The following is a 24208-nucleotide window of genomic DNA, read 5'->3' as shown; positions in this document are numbered from 1 at the left end:
TCTCGCGGCCACCCCGACCCAGACCGGTCTACCCTAGGGCAGATATGACACACAATCCGGTGCGTCTACACATGGGCCTGCAGAACCCAATGCTCTTCTTTCCAAACGGTTCGCAATCCGGCAAACCTCCACGCCAGTATCCCTCCTGACGCTCTCACTTACACAAGCCACAATCCTGTGGGTATACACGCTGGTATCCTACCCAACGTACTCACTAACGCCGCATATCAACGACGACCACATTCCTATGAGCAATTATCGGGACAATGTCTCAGTTATCTACTTGGGATAAAACTATAATAATGACTTTGAATATGGTTCCCAAATTATATGATGTACCTCCTATTCTTGGCATCAAAGGTCCACTCACTCCCTCTTTGTTCGATCACTATTTACCTGATCGGGATTTCACATCCGCTCACATAAACAACTTTCGACTAGGAGGTCCATTTACCAAGATTGAACAGGAACACAAGGCACACGTTCGTTCTATAAGAACTAGGGTATTTATTAACAATAAACACATATCACATTACTATGCAACATAATTTCTGTAAAGAAAAGGTAAAGATTAGAATGCGCGCTAATTGGGAAAAGGGCGGAGATCACCGTGTTAACATGAAGTCTGGGCTCGGCAGTCATCTAGGTTCCCTTCTCGTCTCTGTGTCCTGGCTTGCCTCGCAGTCACGCCCCAGCCGTCACAAGTACACGTCTGCACCGCTAGGCTCAACCTCGTCTGCTTCCCTCCAGGCCACCGGAACCTTGCTGATTATTAGCTACCGTTTCTCTCTCTCTCTCTGTGCCAGTGCGCTCTGCGCTAATTCTCCTTCAGTCTTTCTCAGAGAGTTTCGGTCTTAAATCTTTCTCGGACTTCAAAGATGGCGACTGTCCGCCATGAAATAACTAATGGCAGAGATGCTAACGGCTAGATGCCGCCTACGGACTGACTGAAAAACTGACTAACACCTTCGCTAATATCAAAGCCCGTTCCTTCATGGAAAGTTACGGTCAGCCACCTGCCGCCCACCAAATTCCTGTACCTCCCCGTACCAAGGACACGTTCCCAGCCGGCCGGCCTGAAGTTGTGTCTTCGGAGTGGAGAAAAATACATTCCTTCGATAAGGGCCAGCCTGAGCCGGTTCTCTCCAAGCGAACAACAGCTTCAAACTAAAACACTACACTTGACCTAGAAAGCCTTCTCGAGCTACCAGGCAGAAAGCAAAATGGAGTCTGTCTCGTTTAAGGCCTACAGGGCCCGCAATATGCGTAACTCCATGGAAAATATCCTAACACGTTAGCAAATGGGCAAATCATGATTAGTACTTATGTATCTATCCCCTAACTTAAATTCATAAGCCCTACATTAAGGAAAGTGACACGAAAATGCTCTAATATATGGAAGGCAGGGGTCCTGTCTATAGTCCTAATCCCTATGCTATGGGGGTGATAGGCTGGAGTCACTCTCCATCATTCTTCCTCTCAAAGGAGCCAGAAAAGGGCAGCCATTACAGGGCTAAAAGCGGTACAAAAGGGGGTGGTGATGGACGGAGCATCTGATTTGCATATAGCCATTGTCTGACCTAGGGTGGTGAGGAGTGCAAAAAAACAATGGATTTAGGCCCAGATCTTTGTACTGGGGTGAATGTAAGACATTGTTCTGCATTCTGTCCATCAACTGTGTTTTTTGCAATTTTCACCACGAGTGGGCTGGGTATGCTCAGACGTGAGTCCCAGGCTCTCCACATCACTGGAGTCAAGCTATCCAGGCTGAAGAAGGCTGATAGCCAGAAACCAGTCCTTGGATGCTTGATTCCGGTCTAGGAAATACATGGCTTGGTAGTTCGGGCTGGACTGTTCCCGTGAGGCACAGGGTCAAGGCTGATTTGCATATAGCCATTGTCTGACCTAGGGTGGTGTGGAGTGCAAAAAAACGATGGATTTAGGCCCAGATCTTTGCACTGGGATGAATGTAAGACATTGTTCTGCATCCTGTCCATCAACTGTTTTTTGCAATTCTCACCCCGAGTGGGCTGGGTATGCTCAGACGTGAGTCCCAGGCTCTCCACATCACTGGAGTCAAGCTATCCAGGCTGAAGAAGGCTGATAGCCAGAAACCGGTCCTTGGATGCTTGATTCCTATCTAGGAAAGACATGGCTTGGTAGTTCGGGCTGGACTGTTCCCATGAGGCACAGGGTCAAGGTTGATTTGCATATGGCCATTGTCTGACCTAGGGTGGTGTGGAGTGCAAAAAAACGATGGATTTTGGCCCAGATCTTTGTACTGGGGTGAATCTAAGACATTGTTCTGCATTCTGTCCATCAACTGTGTTTTTTGCACGCTTCTTTCCAGCAGTGGCATTTCTTTGAAGGCTCTCATTGAGATCGACAACGGTTTCCGTCGCTACTTCAGCTCTATGCACCCGGCTTCCCTGGGATAGGTAACTCTGGTAGCTCGGTATCCACGGGTGGGGTTGCTTTCCAACCTTCTGTGTTCCAATGGGTTTCTTTGTCATCCACTGGGAAGGGTCCTTAAACACTAAAACTGCAACCACGACTCTCCCAATGAATTGTACGTAGCACGCGATCGTGTTGTTACACTGCACCCGTCCTCCGTGGAGTCCCTACTTACTCACCTTGGGTGGTTCCTTTGGGTCCTAGCAATTTTACAACATCTAGACACTGTCTTGACTCGAGTCATGGTTCTTATACCACGATTTTAGCATATGGTGTGGTCTCCCCGTTGAGCCCACTGTGTATAAGTGCTACTTACGTTTGCTTCTGTGTTACAGTATTGTGTGCTTTGTGTTTATCTTCGTGTAGCAGATACTGTAAGGTATTTAAGTTGTGTTCTAATAATAAATACATTTTGTTACAACTACTGTGCGGTTCTCCTTTCATTTAACCAATACAATAAGCTTACATTCTAGTAAAACAAGCTGCTTAACATTCCTTCAAGACTAAGCCTGAAGGCTGCTCTCCACAGCTACCACTCGGATAGCTTTCTAAGGTTATCTTTGACCTCCTAAATCACCATAAGGGTTGTGTGGACTGGTGCAAGGTACCCACTTTAATTAGTGGACATCATATACCAGGTCAACTTCTCACAGTTACATACATATCAGTCATGTATTTCGAAAATTTTCCAGAAAATGTAAAACACTTCTGACTCTAATTGAAAGAGAAATTTGCAGAATTTATCGCTGCTGGGTAGGGCTGAAAATATTAAAAGTGTTCTCCCTGCGGGAGAGCTTGATTAAATTGTATTTCCACCATCCAGGCTCACGTTTCAGGTAGCTATAGCCATTAGAAATTGCAAAATAAAAAAAGTACCTCTGCATGCGCACAGGCACAGACAGGAAGCTGTAATTGGTGCATGCTCCACGCACAGCAGTGACATGCATGAAACCCCAGGAGGGAGCGAAGGCGCGGAAAAGGAGCTGTCCAATACGGAGCAAAGAAACAAGACTTAGATGAGAGCCAACCAGTGGTAAGTAAGGTAAGTAATGGGTGTGCTCTAAGCCCCTTTTAAGATTTTATGTTTCATTACAAGAGATTTTGCAATTGCTGTGCAGGTGAAACATAAAAAGACAAACAAGAAAGAAAAGGAAAATCAAGTCAGCAGCATACATGATCTAGGCAAAAACACAAAAGCAAAGATAAAAACGAACAATATAAAGCAAGGAAGCTAATTCTCCTCCCTCAAAGTACAAAACAGGAAGACTGATTTCTGACAAGCATCGTTTGCACATCTATTTCACACATTACATAACCCAATGGGCTGATAAATTGTGAGCTTCATGTAGGCAACTATTTGCAAACACGAATGTTTGCCTCACAACTAGCAGCACAGTTATCAAAGGAAAAGCTAGGTGAGGTCATTTAAGGTCATGTTCAGGCAGTGCTCGAAAACAGAGGGATCCCACCAGATCTCGGTTCTGGTAGCTTTCTCCGGGCCGGATCTGGGATCAGGCTGAACCAAGAAAACATGTTGAGTTTGTCCTGGTGTAATTTTCAAACACCAGGACATCATTCAGCAACACCTGCACATTGTCTGCATTCCATTTGAAGCAACAACGTGCAGGCAGCGAAGGGGCTTTTTTATTTTACCATCAATTGGGCTCCAAAACAAAGGCATAATTTAAAAGGCAATCAACCCTCTTTTTGTTCAGTTATCATCCTGGCTGGGAGCCATTTGGCACCTAACAACTAGACGCCAATGCAGTGTAAGGAAATAGCAGTGCATAACTTCTTATCACTCCTTATCACTACTTTTGAAAAACTACTGGAGGCTTCGTTCAACTCTCCATGTAAGAGATGTGCTTGCCCTGAATGAATGCAAAACATGTCTGTCTGTATGAGTAATTACACAAATATTGATTTAAATGGCATCTATGATGTTTTAATTGAAGTATTTTATAGCACTACTTATTCCAGTGTAGGCTAAACAAGCGCTTTATATCATACACAGAGGCACACTAAATCATTCAATTGTGCAAATCAAAGAACAGGAAATGTTACATATGGCAATGAGGTTTATAAAGCATAGGAACCACTTACCATTCATACTTGTAGACAATATGGGCCCTATCAAGATGTCGGTTTGAAGCTTTCTGACCAACATCATAGGTTTCACTTCCGACCAGGCGGTTGAAAGTGAAACTGTCTGGTCATTCTGGCTGGATTCCGACGGGGCCAGTCGGAAGCCTCACCGCTGTCCTTAAGGATGGTGTTTCCGCTGTCTGGATTATGATGTCGGTTTCTGACAGCCTTTCCCTGTCTGGCTTTCTGACATGGAAATCCTGTCAGAAAGTGACTTTGGGGTCCCTTAGAAGGCCCCCATTCCTTCACGGCCTCTGGTTGGGGCCCGAGGGGGCAAATGTGGTGCAGGGATTAACAGAAACTCCCATTTCTGGATGGGAGCTTGTGCTATGGCTGTAAACCGGCCGCAGCAAAGCTCCCCTAGAGAAAAGGGAGTATATGACCGCACCATGTGTGGTCGCAATGTAATATTGGTGTCAGGTCCGCCGACCCGAGGTCTGTCTGTCCCGAGCCTGCAATGGCATCGTCCGCCTGACATCTTAATCAGGCCCTATTTGTTAAAAGTGAAATGTTGGAAGAAACACAAAATCAGGATACAAAATATAACGCAGTGATTGTTGTTCTCTGTACTAACAATACTTTGTTACTTCCCAAAGGAACCCTTCTTTGCAATCTAAGAATAACAGATTGAGATAAATCAATAGAAATAAAAACCCATTACTTACAGTTTGCATGCAGCTCTTTGATGCTGGTAAATAGATCACTGTGCTGTATTCAAAGGCTTGCAGCTTATGAACTGAAAGCAATAAAATGATCTCAGTGTCAAAAGCAGGAGCCCACTTAGCTATCTAAAAATAATACTAATTGATATTGATCTGCATGTTACACTATGTGCTTTGAAGAAGGCACATTATCTCTCTGTGATACTTTATGAGTCAAAAGTGTGCCTGGACAAACACAGAACTATCCCTGAACTGTGATACTCACTAGGGTTTCTTTTACCGCTATTGCAATGCTCTAAAAAGTCTGGGCAGACAACAAACTCTGCAACAGGTGTCCGCTTAGATATTGTAAAATGCAGATTCTTTGTGACCAATTAAGTATACAAGAACAGATCTACTGTCGCATATGTCCTTGTTACCAATTTCTTTGTATCAGACTTAAAAACAAATGTATAAGTTGGCTGCAAAACTCTGCTTTTCAAGCTCCTCCCCTTAGGAATCCACCACCTTTCTTCTACCACACCTTGACCCCCAATGTATCGGTTCCCTGAGTAAAGGGTTTCGTATTTCAACAGAGGTAAGAAAATGGAGAGCTCTCATTAAAAAAAGCTCAGCTTTGGCCCCATGTTTATGCCAAACCCCAATGGTATTCTTGTACACATTAATTACAGCACATTTTCTTTGAAGGGCGTTTACAGTTTTTGTCTTATGTCAACAGGGATACCGCCATTCTGCAGTGCAGATATCCCGCCCTATTCGGATGAAGAGATTACAGCGGTCCGTGAGTGTAGCATCTTCTGCAGACTCTGCGAGTATGGCAGGCAGCACGCGCTTTGGAAAGCATAGCGCCAAGCGACGTTCATTGACTTTTACAAGAAACTCTACAAGAAGCGTACCTGCTACGGGTGCTGCAGCCGCTCCTACTTCAGAGATCAACCATGTTGAAGATATGTCGCAGGCAGATAGTAAGTGGCATTAGAAATGCAGATAAACACTACTGTTCATAGAGAACTACAGCACACATGTATCACTTCTGATGTCCCAAGCAAACAAAGCACTTTTTCAATCAGCTGATTAAACAGTTAGCTCAGAAATACACTGCTTTGGGGAGAAATGGCCCATTACCTCACCTTCACATAAAGGGGCGTAATGCAGGCCCTTGAAGCCCCTATGCCGCAGGGGGACGCCAACCCTCTAGATGTCCCTCAACCCTTCAAGGTGACCCCATTCAGCCCAAGGTCAATAAATACATGTGAGATATGGGAGGCTTGGGGACCCCTCATCACTTTCTGCCTGGGAGGCCATCATTTTGGGTTATGCCACTCCTTCACGTCTGTCTTCCTCGTGCCAGTCTTAACAGTTCAAGGCTTTGCGTCACTGCACAAAAGATCAAGAAAGGAAGGTTTTACCTTTATATCCCTAACTGTTTGTTTTTGCTGTCTAGTTGTTTGGTTAGGATGGACATCCTGACTACTTAGATCCTGCCATTAGTGTTCTCCTTATGTGCTGCAGTCTAACCCTCATGGCTGTGGTCTAGCCAGCGCCAGGGTTTTGTTTCCTCTGTGACTGCAGCAGTTTCTGGTCGGCCTGCATGGGCGTCAATTCAAGAACAGGCCAGTGGTAGCGGAAGTGACATCACATACTTTTTGACCTTAATGACATCACAGGAAGTGACATCATATCAACCTTGATCGTGTTTTTGTTCCAGGAAAACATGTTATATGATCATAACATCACACTCACGGTCTCATGTACACCTTTACCATCATTCTTATTCATTCTCACTCACTCATTTGCATTCACTGTTGAACCCACTCATACTTATTGACACTCACACTCTAAATTACTAATGCTTTGCACCATGTTTAAGTCCATTTTATGTTAGGGTAGGATTAACACCTTAGCAGCTATGGAACGTCCAGCTCCAGTGCTGAACGTTCCATTGCGCAGGTGCAGTTGGAACGTCCAACGGCCGACGGCAGCACTCCCGAGGTAGTGGTGCCGTCGGCCGTTGGAATAGGCGCAGCACTTAAGGTGTTAAGTATCCAATGCGAATCCTGATTTAACGTCATTTGGGAATTCCATGGGTGCTTAAACACTTAGGTGCAGAAGATCATAAGAACTCCTGGACCCGGGAGGGGGAGAGGTCCCTTTGTGTCCGAAAGATAATGTAAGGGGAGACGTTCTCCCTGCAATATATACAACAAACTGTGTTGTATCGTCCTAGTAAGGGTGGCAGTAATGGTAAGGAAGGAAATAAGTTACACCCCTGCTACACCACACTCAGTGACGGTACAAAGGAAAACCTTTTGTTTATGATGCAACCCTCACCCACTCCAGTAGTAGCATGCTTCATCAGTCAGGGTGGGCTCAACCATGTTCTAGGGAGCTCTTTGAAGAATTTTAGTTTTTGGGGAGGTTTTATATTATTAGGTAACATTCCTCATCCAACCCAAGGTATCCCTTTATTGGTGGGAAGATTAAAACTATATTTACACGGGGCAAGCAGGGTATTGTGGTCCTATGACCCTAGTGTTAAAATGCCGACATGTTTCAGCCCTATACTATTAGCCTAACATAGGTCCTGGGCATTCCTCAGGGTGAAAGAATGAACCAGTTCCCCCAGTGAATCACTACTGTGATGATTTTCAGATCATGCGTGGCATGCAAAGATAAGCTTTTGGATGCAGTTAACAGTGGTGTACTTGCCATTTTGGAAGAACCTGTAGAGAAAGAAGAAATTGCAGCTTGTATGGAAAATATCTTAAAGCATGTGTTAAATCAGTGGTATGCTTATAACCTTCTCTTCTATGAGTTATACTGTACAATGTAACTTTCTTTATTGTGCTCCTTAACTTAAGGTGCTGCATCATTAATTGACATAGCTTATTTGCTCTGTTCATGATCTGCTTATTTATTGACCACAGCTCCCCAGCTTGGTTCTTCGCGTCGTTTTGTCTAAAATTCAGCCTAATCAATCTCTATTTATTGTACAAGAAGTGTACCATTAATTCTTTGTTTAAATTGTCTTTCCTGTTTAGTAAAACCCAACAAACTGACAAAAGATGAAACTGATGAAAATAAAAACACTCATTAAGTGTTAAATTTCCAAAACAGCTTACCATATAGAAAGGTACAAATGACTCTTCAAGGGGCGGTAGGGGTGGGCACTGTAGTCACACTCTAGTTTGTAAATTGTAGAGGAAGAGAACAAAAGTAGCTGTGAAGTCAGTGATGGTTGGTGTGACGTTTTTGGAAGGAATAACTGTTGACTTGGTTGCCACAAGAGGATACTAACGGGGTCCCACAAAAGCTTATCAGCTGTCTACTTACATCATCTAGGGTTTCTGCCCTCAGTTAACCCATTCAGCACACCACTATCCTTGGCTGGTAATTGTAACTGCTCCGGGTGCCCGTTATATCCACCAGGGCTACGGCCAGCTGTAATCAGTATTCCGATCATTTGACCTATGCAACATGAACGAGGTGCAAGGCACCCTCGTTCACATAATTACCATCAGATGTGTTCTAATTGAGATTTGTCCACTCAGAGATCGGAGGGGGTGTTTCATGCCGATTTGGCTGGGTACACCTCTACTGACATCTAAGCATGTGCAGGGGTGTGGACTACGGACAGGACAGCTAATGCCTGGGACACAATGATTCATGTCAGCTTTGAGCCGGTCATCCTCCCCAGAGTTTGCTGAGGATTCCCTGGGGATACGCCTAGAGAAGCATTATGAAACATATTCCATTCAACTTTGGCGACAGGTGTAACAAAAAATACCCCTGGAGTGAACGTGTGAAACCTCTGCCTCTCACCAGACCATTTGAGACATCATCCAAAGCTTGTAAGAAAATACTGAAGTACCACAAAATGCAGATAAAATTCTTGTTGGTGATGCCAGCTGATGAAGTTGATACCATGTACATCTAGTGCACCCAAACATCATTCTCAAGCTGATAAGCCTGCATTGACCTAGGCAGAGTACTGCTACGACAAGAGTTGGCCAGCGAGCCTACATTTCCTACACCTCCAGCTAGAATGCACCAGACTTAAGAGGTTTTGTCAATGCTGATTAAGGTCCTACCCAAGGGAACAAAACCACACATGGTTGTGACGCCTGTTCAGCAGCAGCAGCAAACCCCTGGCTCCAGGACTCATCCACACCGCTTCCTCTTTCACTGCTGTTACCACAGCACTTTCTTTCACTTGAGGAACAATATACTGACTCAGATGCAGGCAATTCCTATTATCCACAGGATCCTTATTTTGAACACTTTAGTCCAAAAGAGGGAGGTGGTCAGCGGTAGAATTATGTGGTTACACCCCACCCGACAACACAGACCTAGACCCATATCCTGCTAAGATATTACCACCAGATGACACCACCGCATATAATGCAATAATTTAAAGGGCCACACAACCCCACTATATAAAACTGCATACTCGGGAGAATGAGGACGACTTTCTTGTCAAAACCCTGTCCATAACAGAATGGACTGTACATTATCTGTTGATGCCTAAGGGGATGTAAAGTCAGTCTATGGTAATTTGAGAGGGTTAGTAAAATCCAGAGTAGTCACTCCAAGAGTTGACAAAAGATATAAGCCTGCCCTAGATTATCCAGCCTATAGTAGGAGCCAAATTGTTCCATACTGCTTTATAGTGCAATCTGCTCATTGCACAGGTCACAGGGCATGCTCCCCTACCTGAAAAGGAGTTGAAGGAAAACTATGCTGTTTGAAAGGAAGTAGTGCTTGTGGTGGCCAGACTAGAACATTATTGTCTTGAAGGGCTGAATCTCCAGGTCCAACTGCTACCACTGGGAGGATATGGAGAAGCTGGTAAAGTACCTAACAGAAGCCCAATGAAAGAGAGGACATGAGTTGGTTGTTGGAGGCAAGATCATTTGTAATGCTAAGTTTAGATGTGCTCTTGACACAGCAGACACATTAGCTAGGGGTATCAACAATATTGTTCTCCTCCATAGGCATGCAAGTTTAGCCCCAAGGTGTAACAGCACCTCTGAAATGTTTTTTTATGATAAGCATCAGTTAAGCCCTTAGGCCGACCAGATGCTTGAACAGATTAAAAAGGACACTGGCAAAGCCAAATCTATGCTTGCCCTAGAGTCGTCCATCCCAAACCTACATTCTGTAAGCAGCAAACCAGATGCAGTACCAAACCCTGGGGGCTCGGGTTCCATTTCCTAAAGAACTACGGCCCTGCAATGTATAAAACATAGATAATCTATATTTGCAATATCACAGTCTTTCTCTCAATAATCACTCGATCACCTCCACCTCAAAAAGCCAATCTTATCATTTTCTTCTCTACAAAGTTTGTGATTGTGTAAAGCATTTGTCCTAGATATGATGTAACTATTTTTAACTGCAAGCCATTAGATATCCAATGTCGACATTTAACTGACTAAGCTCTCATTTGTGAAGAAGTATTCTGTTGGTTGTGCACCATGTGTGTCATACAACTAACTGGTATCATTTTACATCGCAGGTGATTCAGAAACCTTCAGCATATCTGGCGGAATATATCATTCTCCAGGTATGTAGAGCAACATTCCTTTTGCTAGCAATTCAAGTTGTTCACTATTGGCCATATTTAAAATTTGCATCGTTAATGCCTCTTAACAGTTCTAAAACTTTAAAACTGCTGACCTGTAGAATGTTTCCTCTGAATTTGCAAATTGGTAGATGGTTAGCACCAGTTCATTTAATGGATCTCAACAAAAAAGCTGTTTTGGCTCATACAGGCTACACATTGAGCGAAAAGTTGGTAAGGAGGATAAAATATCTATCAATTACTTAACCATAGGGAACACCAAATTACCCTTGCATGGTACAATATCCCATTCCAATTTTTAGACATTTCAAAAACACACATACCTCAATGACTTCCTTTGGAAAAAAATGTGATTATTTAAATATCGAAAATTGATATCGGAAACAGTTACACATATATAAACATATACATAAAAAACATATACAGACATATACGTAAAGAAATCTTGTTGCCTATACCCACATTTATTACAACAAATCAGTGTTCTCACCCTCAATCTAGGCAGTACACTGTGAGGTAATCCTATTCGCACAAGAGGTTTCTACAGAGGGAGGGAAAATGAAAAATGTTTTGGGGTTTAAATTGAATTAAATTGAATTGAAAGAGTACTTGTATAGCGCCATACTACCCGGAGGCCTCGTAGCGCTTCAAGACCAGAAGTGACAATTCAGTGAAGACATTAGTTAAAAAGATGTGTCTTCAGGTGTTTACGGAAGGCAGTAAGGTTGCGCATCTCTCTCAAAGATTGGGGAAGAGCGTTCCATGATTTGGCTGCTAAATGTGAGAAGGAGCGGCCTCCCCATCTTGCTTTCTTTATCCTTTTGATGGAGGCTAGAAAATGGTTACTAGATCGAAGCGACCTGGATGGAAGGTAGAGTGGTATTAAAGAATGGAGAATTTTTGGGCTTGTTTTCCAGATGGCTTTGTGAACTATGCACAATGTTTTAAATTGAATACTGGCATTCATTGGAAGCCAATGTAATTGACGGAGAGCTTGTTTGGCCGATTGTCTCCTAGGAATTTGGAGGAGGAGTCTAGCTGCACTGTTTTGTACCACTTGTAATTTGTTAATAGTGGACAGAGGAGTTCCCAGATATAGAGAGTTCCCATAGTCTAATCAGGACAAAATTAAGGCCTGAATCATGATTTTTCGTGCTGCAAAAGGGAGGAGAGGGAGAATTTTTTGCATCATCCTTAACAGGGTGTAACATGATGCTGATAACATTGTGGCTTGATGATTGAAGGTCAATTTCTCATTGAGCCACATTCCCAGACTCTTTATATGTGGTTTGGGTGGTGGAGCTGGTCCCAAACATGTAGGCCATAAGGACGTGATGGTAGTAGGGGCGACATTTCCCAACAACATTATTTCAGTTTTTTCTCCGTTAAGACGGAGGCAGGAGTTCTCCATCCATCCGGCTACTGCCTCAAGGCAGGGTGTCAGTTTACCAGATGAGTCCATATCTTGGCTCAGCGATACCACCAATTGGGTATCGTCTGCATAACTGATGATCTTAATGCCGAAGGGATGAACCACTGCTGCTAACGGCTTCATGTAAATATTAAATAATGTTGGGCTTAATGCCGAGCCCTGAGGAACTCCACATTCCAAACGCTGGACTGATGAAACTGTATCTCCCTCAAAGACTTGGAAATGGCGATCACTGAGGAAGGAGGAGATCCAGTTTAGTGCAGCGCCCAACACCCCGCTCATTCTGAGACGGTTAATTAAGATGGAATGTTTAACAGTGTCGAACGCTGCACTAAGGTCCAACAAGATGATAGCTGCCCTTTCTCCTTCGTCTACTAATTTCCTTGCCTCTTCTGTTACTAGCAACAGTGCAGTCTCCGTACCATGGTTAGCTCGAAATCCTGTCTGGGTATCATCCAGCAGGTTGTTTGATTCAAGATAATTAGTGAGAATGTTGTTTACATGTTTCTCAACTAATTTACTAAGCCAAGGCAGGAGAGAGATTGGCCGATAGTTGGATAGAATGGAGGGATCCAAACTAGGCTTTTTGATCAATGCTTTCACCATTGCGCACTTCCATAGTGAGGGGACTGTACCAGTTGAAAAGGAGAGATTTAATATGTCCATTATGGTAGTTTGGATAGAATTAATTATTGTTTTTAATTGATTGGACGGTGCAGCATCTGTTGGCGATCCTGAGACTACTTTACCAATAATAATGTTGAGTAGCTCTGGTGTTAGGGGGTCCAGATGGTCTAGGACAGGCACTCCAATTAAGTTGATGTAGTGTTGAGTGTCTGCATCAATTTGGGTGGGGGGGAAGGTGTTATATATAATTTCTATTTTTTCTCTGAAGAATGCTGCGAGTTTGTTACAGCGTTCCAGGGCTCCTTCTTTAATAGGGGGTGTTTTAATTGGGTTAATCAGAGTTTTCGCTATTCGAAAAATCTCTTTTGGAGAGTTTGCTGCAGTGGCTATTTTTTCCTCATAGAATTTGGCCTGTGTTTCTTTTATCTCTTTTTTATAGCTCCTGATAGCTTGCCTGTATTTCTCTTTTGTGTCTTTCAATGGAGAGGCTCTCCAAATTCTTTCGAGTCTGCGACAAGTTTGTTTTTGCAATCTTAATTGGGGACTATACCAAGGTGCGATGTTTTTCCTATCATGTTTCTGTATAGTAACTTTCGGAAGAATGGAGTCTAGCGTATTTTGAATCCAGATATTGAAGTTGATGTTTGCTTCTTCAATGTTAGTTCCTATTACGGGTTGAGTAGCTTTTAAAGAGGTTTGCCATTTATCTAGAGGTAACTTACCCCACTTCCGATCGCGTATGACATTGGGATGGAATGTTTCTTGCAAGTTTTTAGTGGCCCAGAACAGAGGAATTAAAAATGGTCAGTCCAGGGTAAGGAGGTGGGATCTCCCGCTGTAAAGTTTTGCAGGTTACTAAATACGGGGTCCAATAGATGGCCTTTTTCTCGTGAGTAGGTAGGTAATGAGCATTTTAGCTCCAAGCCTAAGGCCTGAAAGGTTTGTGATGACCCACCTCAATGAATAATCACAACATTTGTCAGGGTGAACCCTCAAAGTCACTAAATTAACCTGAGCTCCAAGCATTAGTAGATATGGTACAGATCAGACAGGTTTACTTAGGTAAATGTGCAAAGTATTTATGCAACACCAAAGCACCAAAACAGTAATAAAGTCAAAAGGGGAACTGGAGATATGATTTTTTTCAAGTTTTAAGAAGAAAAAGCACAAAGTGCCAATGATGGTGACTGATCCTGGTAGATTGGGATCCAGGCATGATCTGCAGCTGGCTGTGACAGAGTGCAGTTCAGATACACCATATAGGTTCTTCATGGTCAAAAGGTTTACCTCTGATTTAGTACTTTAACCCCTTCGATGCGGATGACGGCCCCCAGCCGTCATGCACTACGGTGGGCGTGTGCTGATGATGGCTGGGGGCCGTCATAAACCCGCCCACTCGTGATTTCTGCCGCACAGGCGTAGAATCGCGGCCGCGCCCAAGGGGTGAAATCATGAGCCACCACAGGAGCACACTTCTAAGACCTACCCACCCCCCCGCCCCCCCAATACCATTGGAAGGCACTCAAAGACTCACTGGAAGTCAGGTAAAGGCAAAAAGCTGGGCACAGTCCAGGTCCAGTTGCCATGGGTCAGATGGGAAGTTGTAGGAAATGTCTATTATAGCTTGTTGTATCCCTGTCGCTTGAACAGGTTAGACTCATGACTGTGAAGTCCCTGTTTTTGTCCTAGGTAAAAGAGGGAGAAGGTCCAGCCTTCAGGGCTCCTCTCAGGTCACTGACAGCAGGGGCAGTCCTCTGTTCTGCAGCAGTGTTCTGCCATGGGTGCCCGGAGGTGCCATGTTTTTGCCTGGACCCTGATAGTGGGTGAGAATGACTCTTAAGCACACACTAACCAATGGGATAAAAGTTCTCAGGGCCAACCCTGCCACTTTTGGTTTTTTCAAGTTAGCAAAAGTCTTTCGCAATGCTAAACTTGGCTTATGAGGGCTGGGTGTGTGTGTGGGGAATAGATTATGGTAATCCTAGTTTCCTCCCACATCTAACATTAAACTCCAGTTTGAGACAGATGCTTGTACAAACCCAAAGATAGAAGTCTAGTAGGACAAAAGAAGCGTACTTCTGCATTCAGACAGTAGATCAACAAGAATTGTCTTGGCATTCTGTTCTCTCCCCTTTCAAGTGTCTCCCAGGTGTTGTAGGTAAACCCAGCAGGCCTGTCAAGCATGGTTTGATACTGTGGTGTCAAATAGGGTCCCCACAGCATCCGTTTAATCTGGTGAGTTTAGAGTAGTCATCCCAATCCATTCAGGTCAGCCCACTGTTAGCTCCCTGGAGATATTTCACACCTTGTAACCCCTGTTCAAGAATAATTACTGGCTGGGAGAAGCTTGAGAGCCAATGCAAGTTAGCATCCTGGCAGGAAAGAAGTAACGTTCTAAAAGTTACCTTTTCCTTAATCTTTTATTGTTTATATTGTTTCATTATTTTCTAGCTGGCCCCATTTTCAAGATACAGTATCAGTATTTAATATTACTTTCAGTGTTTCTCTATGGTTAGCCTCCCTTTCTACAGTGAAAATAGCTTTTGGGTTGCTAGTTACTGTGAGGCTGTCTTAACAGACATGTTGTAACTGTCTGACTTTTAAATGCCATGCACCCTGCCTCCTGGGCTACACAACATACATAGGGGTGACTTATTAACATTTAAAGGAAGGTTTTTACCTGTCAAAAGGATTTATTTTGATAGACCAAATTGCAGTTTTTGCACTGTCATAGTCAGGCTGAAATGGTAGGCTTGAAGCCATGTTTGCACTGCTATTATATTGAATGGCACAATAGGTGCTGCCGTCCAGTAGTGGCATTTAACTGTCAGGCCCTCAGCACAATTTACACCATAAAATGGGGACTTATAGACCAGTTAAATTTGCCAAATAGAAGTATGACAATTCAAAGGGGGAGCATAAACACTTACCACTGGTTAGCAGGGGTAAGTACACAGAGTTCTAAAGCCATCAAAAGGTGAAAAAGCAGTCTGGACTATACTGAAAAGGACGCTGCATATATGTATATCTGTGTGTGTGTGTGTGACCTAACTCTGGGGGCAGGACCCTAGAACATCACACACACTGTGCACATGCTGTGAATGTAATACCCTTCACCGCCTTTCACTTTATTCTGCAGAAAATCCAGAATCCAGGAATGTACATGAAGACATACCAGATGCTTCTGGTAAGTGGATCAAAAGTTGTCTTAGATTAATCACCATACCCTTTATGTATAAATGTTGTTTATCAACTGTAACACTAAAAGCTAATGTTAAAAAGGTTACATAGAAATTTCATTTCAAATAGCAAATGAGTGAAGAATGAAGATGTGCTATCTCCCCAAACATTTTGTATATTCGATGGACTGGTGAATTATGCTGGTCCAGGCATTTTTCATGTATTTCACAATGACCTTTCCCTGAGTGTCACAGAGGATTCATATAATCAATACCCTTTTCAAGAGTCTTGGTACATATTGAGCAGCTACAGCTTAAGGCATGGGTATTCAAACTGTGGGGCGCGACCCCTAGGGGGGACATGGAGTGATGCCAAGTGGGTCGCGCCTTTACAGTCACACTTCTGCCGAGGCCCAAGGGCTTCAGCCCCCCCCCCCTCCCTCATCGTGTGTCTCAGCCCGGCTGCTGCTGCAGTTAAACTCGAGCTGCTGAGGGCTCGGCTGGGCAGTGTCTGGAGTCATCTCCTGCACGCTGAGTTATTCACAGGTCTTTAAAGACCATTTGCATATGTACATGTCTTTGTAAACTTGTTACAAAGGCTTAGTTTTTTTCCTGGTTCCAGTACCCCCTGGGCCCCCACTCTGTCTGCTCCTTACATTTGTATTTTACAATTACTGTTGTGCTGTGAGAATGCATTTAATGAAAAGGAATATAAAGTAGGATTGCCAAAAGAAAAATGCCTGCCTGTTTTGTTTAAAGAGCCTGAAAAGATCTCCTCTTGACACTAAATAGACTTTTAAATACAAAAGTATGAATGCATTCCTTATGTGACTTTTCTGTCTTTTTTCTCTTCATCAGTCATGGATCATTGAGGCAGCCCTAGAACACAATTAAAAGTGCTTTCTATTTATATTTGCTGTTCGAAGTATGCACAGATAAATGCTGAAAATACAGCTTTAGGTGACTGCTTATTTTTGTACCGACTGGGCCATCAAAATAATCTGCTGACAACCCTAACCATAGGATTGTAAGTTTGTTGCAGGATAAGCACATTATTTATTTCCTCCACCCCCGATCCCTGAATAATGCCGCAATAGTTTAACTTAGATCTTAAACCCTATCCCGCCGTCAATAACATGATGAGTTACTTCAAGTGTCTGGAATGCGCCCTGCATTCAGACAACTCGCTCCGCATTCTAGCCCTTCACTTTCACGCTCACCCTGCACTCACACTGATCACCATGCACTCACACCATTCACTCATTCACCCTGCACTCACAGTGATCACTCTGCACTCGCTATGCACTTGCGTTGTTCACTCTATACCTCACCCTGCAGTCACACGAGAACACTACTCATCCTGCACTCATGTGACACTTCACTCACCTGTCCCCCTCACTGCTAAACATGCAACTTACTCAAACAAGCCCATCAGTAATCATACATTCATTTGTCCCATTCTGAACTTGCATTTGCACCCAAATTCATAAATTCATACGCCACCTCACTCACCCTGCACACTCCTCTTACTCTACTCTCCCACTGTTGCATCGCTCACTGTGCTCTCACATGGGCACTCTTGTCACCCACACAGTGTGCAGAGGGTTAATCTGGCTGCTACAAAGAACTTGTACTATGCAGATCACAGAACTGAGTGCAAGTGGAGAAGGAGGAAATAGGGGTGGGGCACCAAAAAAGATTGTTGCATCGTGTGCGACCAGTGTTAGCACCAGCCCTGGCTGGGAGTGGTGGTCCTCTCTGAATTTCTGGTCTAGTAACTCCCCTGCTTCTGGCTATATTTTTATTTACATTTGTAGTGCGCTACTGTTACCAAAAGATGTCCTGGGGCTAATAACCAACTGCTGCCTGTAGGCAAATGAGAATCACACAGAAGGAAAGGGAGAACCAGCCAAATGGGGTATTCTACAGAGCATAGAGAAAGGTTTTTATATCTTCTTAAAGGATAATAGATTCTTGGTGGAGCGAAGCAAAGGAGGGTGTAAGTTCCATAACTGCGCAGCCTGCACCAAAACAGCGAGAAAGACAACTCATGCCTTCTTGAATTAGGGAACAATTCTCAGAGTGGCACCGGCCGAGAGGAGCATATGGGTCTGACCCGTATGCTTGGTGAGGAGAGGAGAGATGAGAGGATGAGAGAGTACAGCAAGGGAGTGAGAGAATTCGATTGAAGAGGTCAGGGATGAGGAGAAATGTGAATTGCCGAAGAGAAGTGTGGACACGCAAGAAGTGAGTGTGAGCCAAAGGTGAGGGCTTCTGTTAGAACAAAGGGGATATGTGAAAGTTGAATGGGGGACTGGAGAGATGTAAGATACAAATAGACAAAAATTTGAATGGAGAGACGAGGTGAATGAGAGGTGCTGAGGGGCACGGGAGGTGACAGGACCAGAGAGGCCATGAGATAAATGTGAGAGACTGTTAGAGATGAGTGCAGTGAAAAGAGAGAATGGCCAGAGGTGATTAAAGGTGAAGTGAGAGGTTGAGTGGGGAGTGTTCAGAAGTTGTAAAAAGGGGTGAAAGAAAATGGCCTGCAAAGTGAGAGAGGGATCTGGGGTTAGGAGAGGAGAGAGGGATGGAGGGGAGTGGGTGAAAGGAAAGCTGCATGGCTAAACTGCTTAACTCCGCACAAAACCACCAGGTTTGTAAGGGACCCCGGCTTCTCCTGGCCAGGGCAAGGTGAGCTTCTAATGTGGCAGCACATATTCCTGCGGAGTGGAAGGCCCTTCTCAAAGGTTGACTAGAAATCTTTCTGATGGTAATTGCTGTATTTTGGTTATAAACGGGTACTGATGGGGTGAAATCTTTCCTCAGTGTTACTGTGTGTAAATAATGTCAAAATAATGAAACAATGCTATCCCACAATACACAGCATCACATAAATTCACTTACATTTTCTTCCCACACAATTTAGTCAAGCCTGGTCCTCACCTGCCTCATAATTCTAGTAGCCCTGCCTACAGGTTTAAAAAGTTTTGTCAGGAGGGGATCCTTATGCCTCAAAATGTTGACAGGGGGGTCTTGTCATCCAAAAGTTTGAAGACCTCTGGCCTAAGGGATACCAGGAGCAGGTGTTAGATACCTGCACACAGAGGAATCCAATGATAAACGGTATAGATTTTACTCAAGAAAATACTAAAGTACTGGAGGGAAAAGAAATGGGCGTACCAGAAAATGCAGAGAAAATTCTTGTCAGCGATGCCTTGATCCAATGGTTTAACACACCCTAGCTGACAAAGTTGACGGCATTTGTATCTTCTGCACCCAGACTAGGCCTGGGTGGAGTTCGCAGAATTCTGCTATGCAGAATTCTGTTACCCAGAACAAACATAGTGGCTAAAAAAATCTGCAGGGCTATGCAGAGTTCTGCGTCCTAGCCGACTTTGTAGGGCGTCAGTTTGCGTTACTATGTTCAATGTGGAGTGCAACCTTGCATTGCAAATCGTTCACGAACGGAACTACATGGTTCTCATGTGCATCCTTGCATTGGGAATCACCCATGAACAGTTTACATGTGCGCAGCCTTCTTGTTTTTCTACCCCTGTTATGGTGCTGGGCCTATTTTAACATTCCCTCTTTAATCTGGTTAATCCTCTCCATTTAAAACTTATGTAACCCTCATTTTTATTTATTATATTAGTGTGTGTTTGTGTATTTTATGTTTTTGGGAAACATTTATGGTGTTTTTCATGACTGTTTGTATTATTTTTTATTTTCCCTCTTCTTTATTTCATTTTTCCTTTCCCTCCTTTTTACTTCTTTTCTATCCCGGCCAGCACCATGGAAGAGGGTTATCTTCAGGCGGCGCTGCCATCCCAGGTGTGCTGCCCCGGGCGATCTTTAGGAAGGAGGAGATAGCAGCACTAGTGGTTTTTTGTGCAACGCCACCTCTCCTTCATGCTGGTATCAGGCAGCAGGCCCGGCAATGGATACCCCCTGCGGGAGAATCGGCCACACTGGGGGAGGGTGTGCTGGTGCATGCCGGTGCATGCGGATTTCCAGTTAGGTCTAGCAGCTGAAACATTGCTGGGCGGATATCTTGGACCATATACAGGACCTGCTAGGTGTCATGATTCTGGGGCTCAGTAAGTATTAATTATTTGTTGTGCTTGTGTTCTACAATGCAAAATAAAACAATTCAGAATAGCATGCTGCTCACACTCGGAGGTAAGATACATCTAGTTTACGCTGGAATATTAATATTATGTGATACACTTTGTAGTTTCTGCTAGGCAGGTGCTCAGCATTACCTAATCAAACTCATCAATGGCGCTCGCTTTGGCTGATTATTTAAGAAGCAATTGCAGACAGTCCTTCTGTTAATATAGTGAATCAGTGATATCAGTGAGTAGCCCGTTTTCTCTGTGACTTTGTTTATGTAGCTTGTACAGTTCCAAGCTATTTCACAGCGATGTATAGTATGCATCTATCATTGCAAAAAAGGGAGAGTGAGTTGGTCCATCAAGGGAGTTGAGAAATGAGAACAGAATCAAAGATCATTCACTGCAATGCATTAGTTCCAAATGTGTTTTTTGGTAAGGAAATTTGGAATAGAGATTTTAGGATTAGTATAGGCAACGCAATGATCGTTAATAGACTTGTAACTAGTACTGTAGGTGATCAGTGTTATAGAAGTACAATTATGTGACTGCGTTTGCCTGGCATAATCATTTTGGGGAGATTAACTGAATCACTAATCTGTTTTCTTAATCTTCTTATTTTCTTACATCAGCACCCAAGGGCAAGAAGAGGGACGTTGGAGAAGCTAGTGAGCCCGAGGCGCCGACCACCAGTACTGCTGCAGATGGCTCTGCTAACACCATTAAGTCCTAATATTTATTATTATTATTTCCCTAATGTAGGGTTTTATGATTGTTGTAGGCTTAGGGTAGAATCAAGGGGTATATGAATGTTGGTGCTGGGTTCCAGGATGGGAGTTGCTGCCTTGAAGCCGGTGTTGCTGGTGAGAAAGAAAGTTTCTCTGACTACCTTACCTGCTGTCTTCCTTCCGTGTGGTGATGAGGACGGGATACGAACCCACTTGTGAAAAGCACAATGGATTTAATTTTTGCTTTATTTCTGTTATCCCTGCATTATCTTTTGTTTCCTTATATTAAGGGGTTTTATTTTGTGGTAGCTGGCTTTTTCCAGTCTCTAGTCTCTAGTTCACTTATCTTGTGTTTTGTTAGTAATATTTCCCTCTCTAGTATATACCTTGTCGTACTGTAAGAGTAAAACTAAGACTAACACATTTCGGTACTCTATTATAGTCTACCATGAAGATTACAGGTCCAGGTAAGTTAGTATTATACATAATATTCACCATGTATGTTTGTTGAGAATGCTTTCTTTATTCTGCTCATGCTCTAACAGTTGATCTCACAAGACCACCCAATGTTGTGTGCTGTCTCATTCATTTATACAGTATACTATCAGTTTTCAATGAAAGTGCATTTTGGCTGGGGAAAAAGTAAGATTCCCCCTACCATTACAGTAGCCAACAAACACAATATCTTTCATCGACCATTATTGCACACCTGGCATGTCTAACATTGTGAACCAACGAAATGCCGAGAGTGATATTTTTGCTAGAAGATAATGTAGTGCTGACGGAACTGTAGTAATGTATTGCATTTGTGTTTTTTTGTTGATTGAAGAAATTAAGGGGTGGCGTATCTGACATCTAAAATATGTATAATGCTTTATTCTAGCCACACAGACCACCAGTGATGCAGGCTCCAGGTCTGCTGCAGGAGGAGAGTCAGTTGCAGTGGGAGAAGACAGGAACGGGCTCTGGTAAGTTACATAATTGCTTGCCTATTGACAATGACTATAATACTCACTAGCTTGTACCATGGCCTCTTCTATCTGAAACTCACTAAGATCTCACAAAATGAGTGTTGATGGCTTGAGTGAAATGTGAAAGAATGGAACGTTAAAAGAAAACAAAATGGTATATGAGTGAAAAGGTGGACGGGTAAAAGGGTAGGTAAAGGGATGGATGGGCAAAAGGATGGCTGGAAGAAAGGGTGGATATTGAATGGATGGATAATGGATTTGAATGTTTGGTGAAAGACTGGATGAGAGAAAGTAAAGCTTAAATGATGGTGCCTATGGGTAAATTAGAATGAATTAATATTAGGATTTTTCTGATGATTAAGCAAGGCAGCTTTTTATCATTGAGAGGGGCATGCTGCTCACCTACTTTACTTACTTTGTTTGTGTAGGTTTATCAAAGCTATGGTGGGGAACATTTTATATTTTTTGCTCTACTTCCTTGACACACTGTTTTTGTTAAATAAGCCAGATGAATCCACCCATCATTCATCAACCCCCTCCCTGCACATGGCATTTAGGCATTTATTACCGAAGTGCAGTATGGTTAAATTCTGCAGTGTTGACTAGTATTGTGTGTTGACTCTGCTCAGTTAATGAGGCATTTACAAAGTTTTCAATGCATTGCACAGAGTGCACTCAGTCTCCCCTTTTAGTATTACACTCTTTCATTTTTTCCTTCCCAGCCTACCAAAAAATTGCAAAATCCATTCTTGGCATGTTCCATATTTGATTTTACAACCATGTGAAGTTAAGTGTTTCCAGAATATATTTTATGGTTTCCCATTACAGATCCATTTTACACCTGTTTTTCTCTTTCAACTTCCGTTGACCAGTACAGTGACTGAATAAGCCAAAGATGACGAATGGATGATCAGTGTAGTGACCACCCTAATCTACCCCAAATTCTCTACCCTACCTGCCTAATACCTCGACTCTACCCTGTAGTAGAGTAAGTCATTTCCTTTCCTTTTTTACTGCCCAGTGAATGAATTTGTTGGAAATAATATATGTTGGTGGGCAAGGCCAGTGAGTAAAGTAGGAGTTAGTGCATGATTTGATATCAAGTTTGGCATATGGGATACACTGTGACGAACATGCCAAATATAATCTATATAGCCCGTTCCTTTCCCTGTAGTGCAGTTCATCATTTTCCCCAATGTCTACTTACAGCACACACAATAATATCCTAATTTCAAACATGAGGTGTGTGACGTGTATCTTATTTATTATTCATCTGACTCTTTGGAGTCAGTGTAGAAAGGGAAATGCATTTGGAGAAGCGCAGGCCCATTGGAGCTAAAAATAGATAATTGTCAACTACAGCAGCCCCAGCTGCAGACAGTAGCAAAATACCCGACGTGCTGGCTTGCAGTGAGCATGGCTCTATTAATTTAGCACAACACACAAATTGTACTCCATAGTGTATAATGCTGTACTCATTGAAGAGATGTCATTTATGTTTTCACTCAAAGTGTCTGTTTAATACTTCTCTAAAAAGCCTTTAGAAAAAAAAAAAATCAAGTCACAGTTTTTTAAATCTGATGTTATTCTACCTTAATACTTTTCTGGCACAAAGTCAGTGCTTCTTATGCAAGGCATGTGTGGGTAAAACAAAATTGGCCTTGTGACTCTCCTAATCATAATCACATCAAATTCCAAGGGCCCTGGGTAATGAGCAATGTACTGCTACTGTGCCACCCACTAATTTAAAACAATTGTTTGCCTTCTTTTGTTGTTTTTCTCAATATAGCTACTCCTTCTGGTCCAGGACTCAACAGGCAGGAGATAGCGGCTCGTCTATGGCGGAAGAGCTGGAGTGTATTCAGCAAGAATACTGCCGGCTGGTGGTCCTGGAAGAGGACAAGGTATTAAATGCTTCGCAGCCGACGCCAATGCAGCCGGTACCCCTCAGCCTCCAGCCTCCTGGCCCTCCCAACGCCAGGATTGCAGCCAGCTCACCTCAACTGCGGCAACCCTCTCCCATACTGACAACAGCAGACCATTGCTGTGGTGCATCCTGCAGCAGCTGGACACCATAGAGAGCTGGCTCACCATGACTGAGCAGAGCCTGGAACAGCTCAGGACCTAAATTCAGAATGTCCTCTTTTACACCTTTTTTAAACCTTTTGTTTTGGTGGAAGGGACTTGTGGCTGGGTGGGGGGGTGAAAGGCAGTTGGGACTGGGTTTTGGAAGTTGCAGATTTTTGGGATATTTGGGGCTTTGGTCTGCCTGTTTGGGGATTGGGGTGGACATGTGGTATGGCTGGAAGGG

General features: G+C 43.4%; 1 protein-coding gene across 18 annotated transcripts in view; it reads left to right on the top strand.

The window, feature by feature from the left end:
* The window catches only part of NOSTRIN (nitric oxide synthase trafficking), a 709159-nt gene that overhangs the window by 527852 nt on the left and 157099 nt on the right, over positions 1-24208 (top strand). For 11 of the 18 annotated variants that reach the window (XM_086956574.1, XM_086956566.1, XM_086956572.1 and 8 more), the window contains 3 exons: positions 5980-6226; positions 10780-10827; positions 16044-16091. In XM_086956574.1, the coding sequence (XP_086812700.1) occupies positions 5980-6226; positions 10780-10827; positions 16044-16091 (343 nt within the window). The remainder of the gene's footprint in view (positions 1-5979; positions 6227-10779; positions 10828-16043; positions 16092-24208) is intronic. The other 7 variants (XM_086956575.1, XM_086956569.1, XM_086956579.1 and 4 more) reach the window with 1 other exon arrangement.

This window comes from Lissotriton vulgaris, chromosome 2_1 (assembly GCF_964263255.1).
Source record: "Lissotriton vulgaris chromosome 2_1, aLisVul1.2, whole genome shotgun sequence".
Classification (NCBI taxonomy): Eukaryota; Metazoa; Chordata; class Amphibia; order Caudata; family Salamandridae; genus Lissotriton; species Lissotriton vulgaris.
This window is presented reverse-complemented; position numbering and strand designations above follow the sequence as displayed.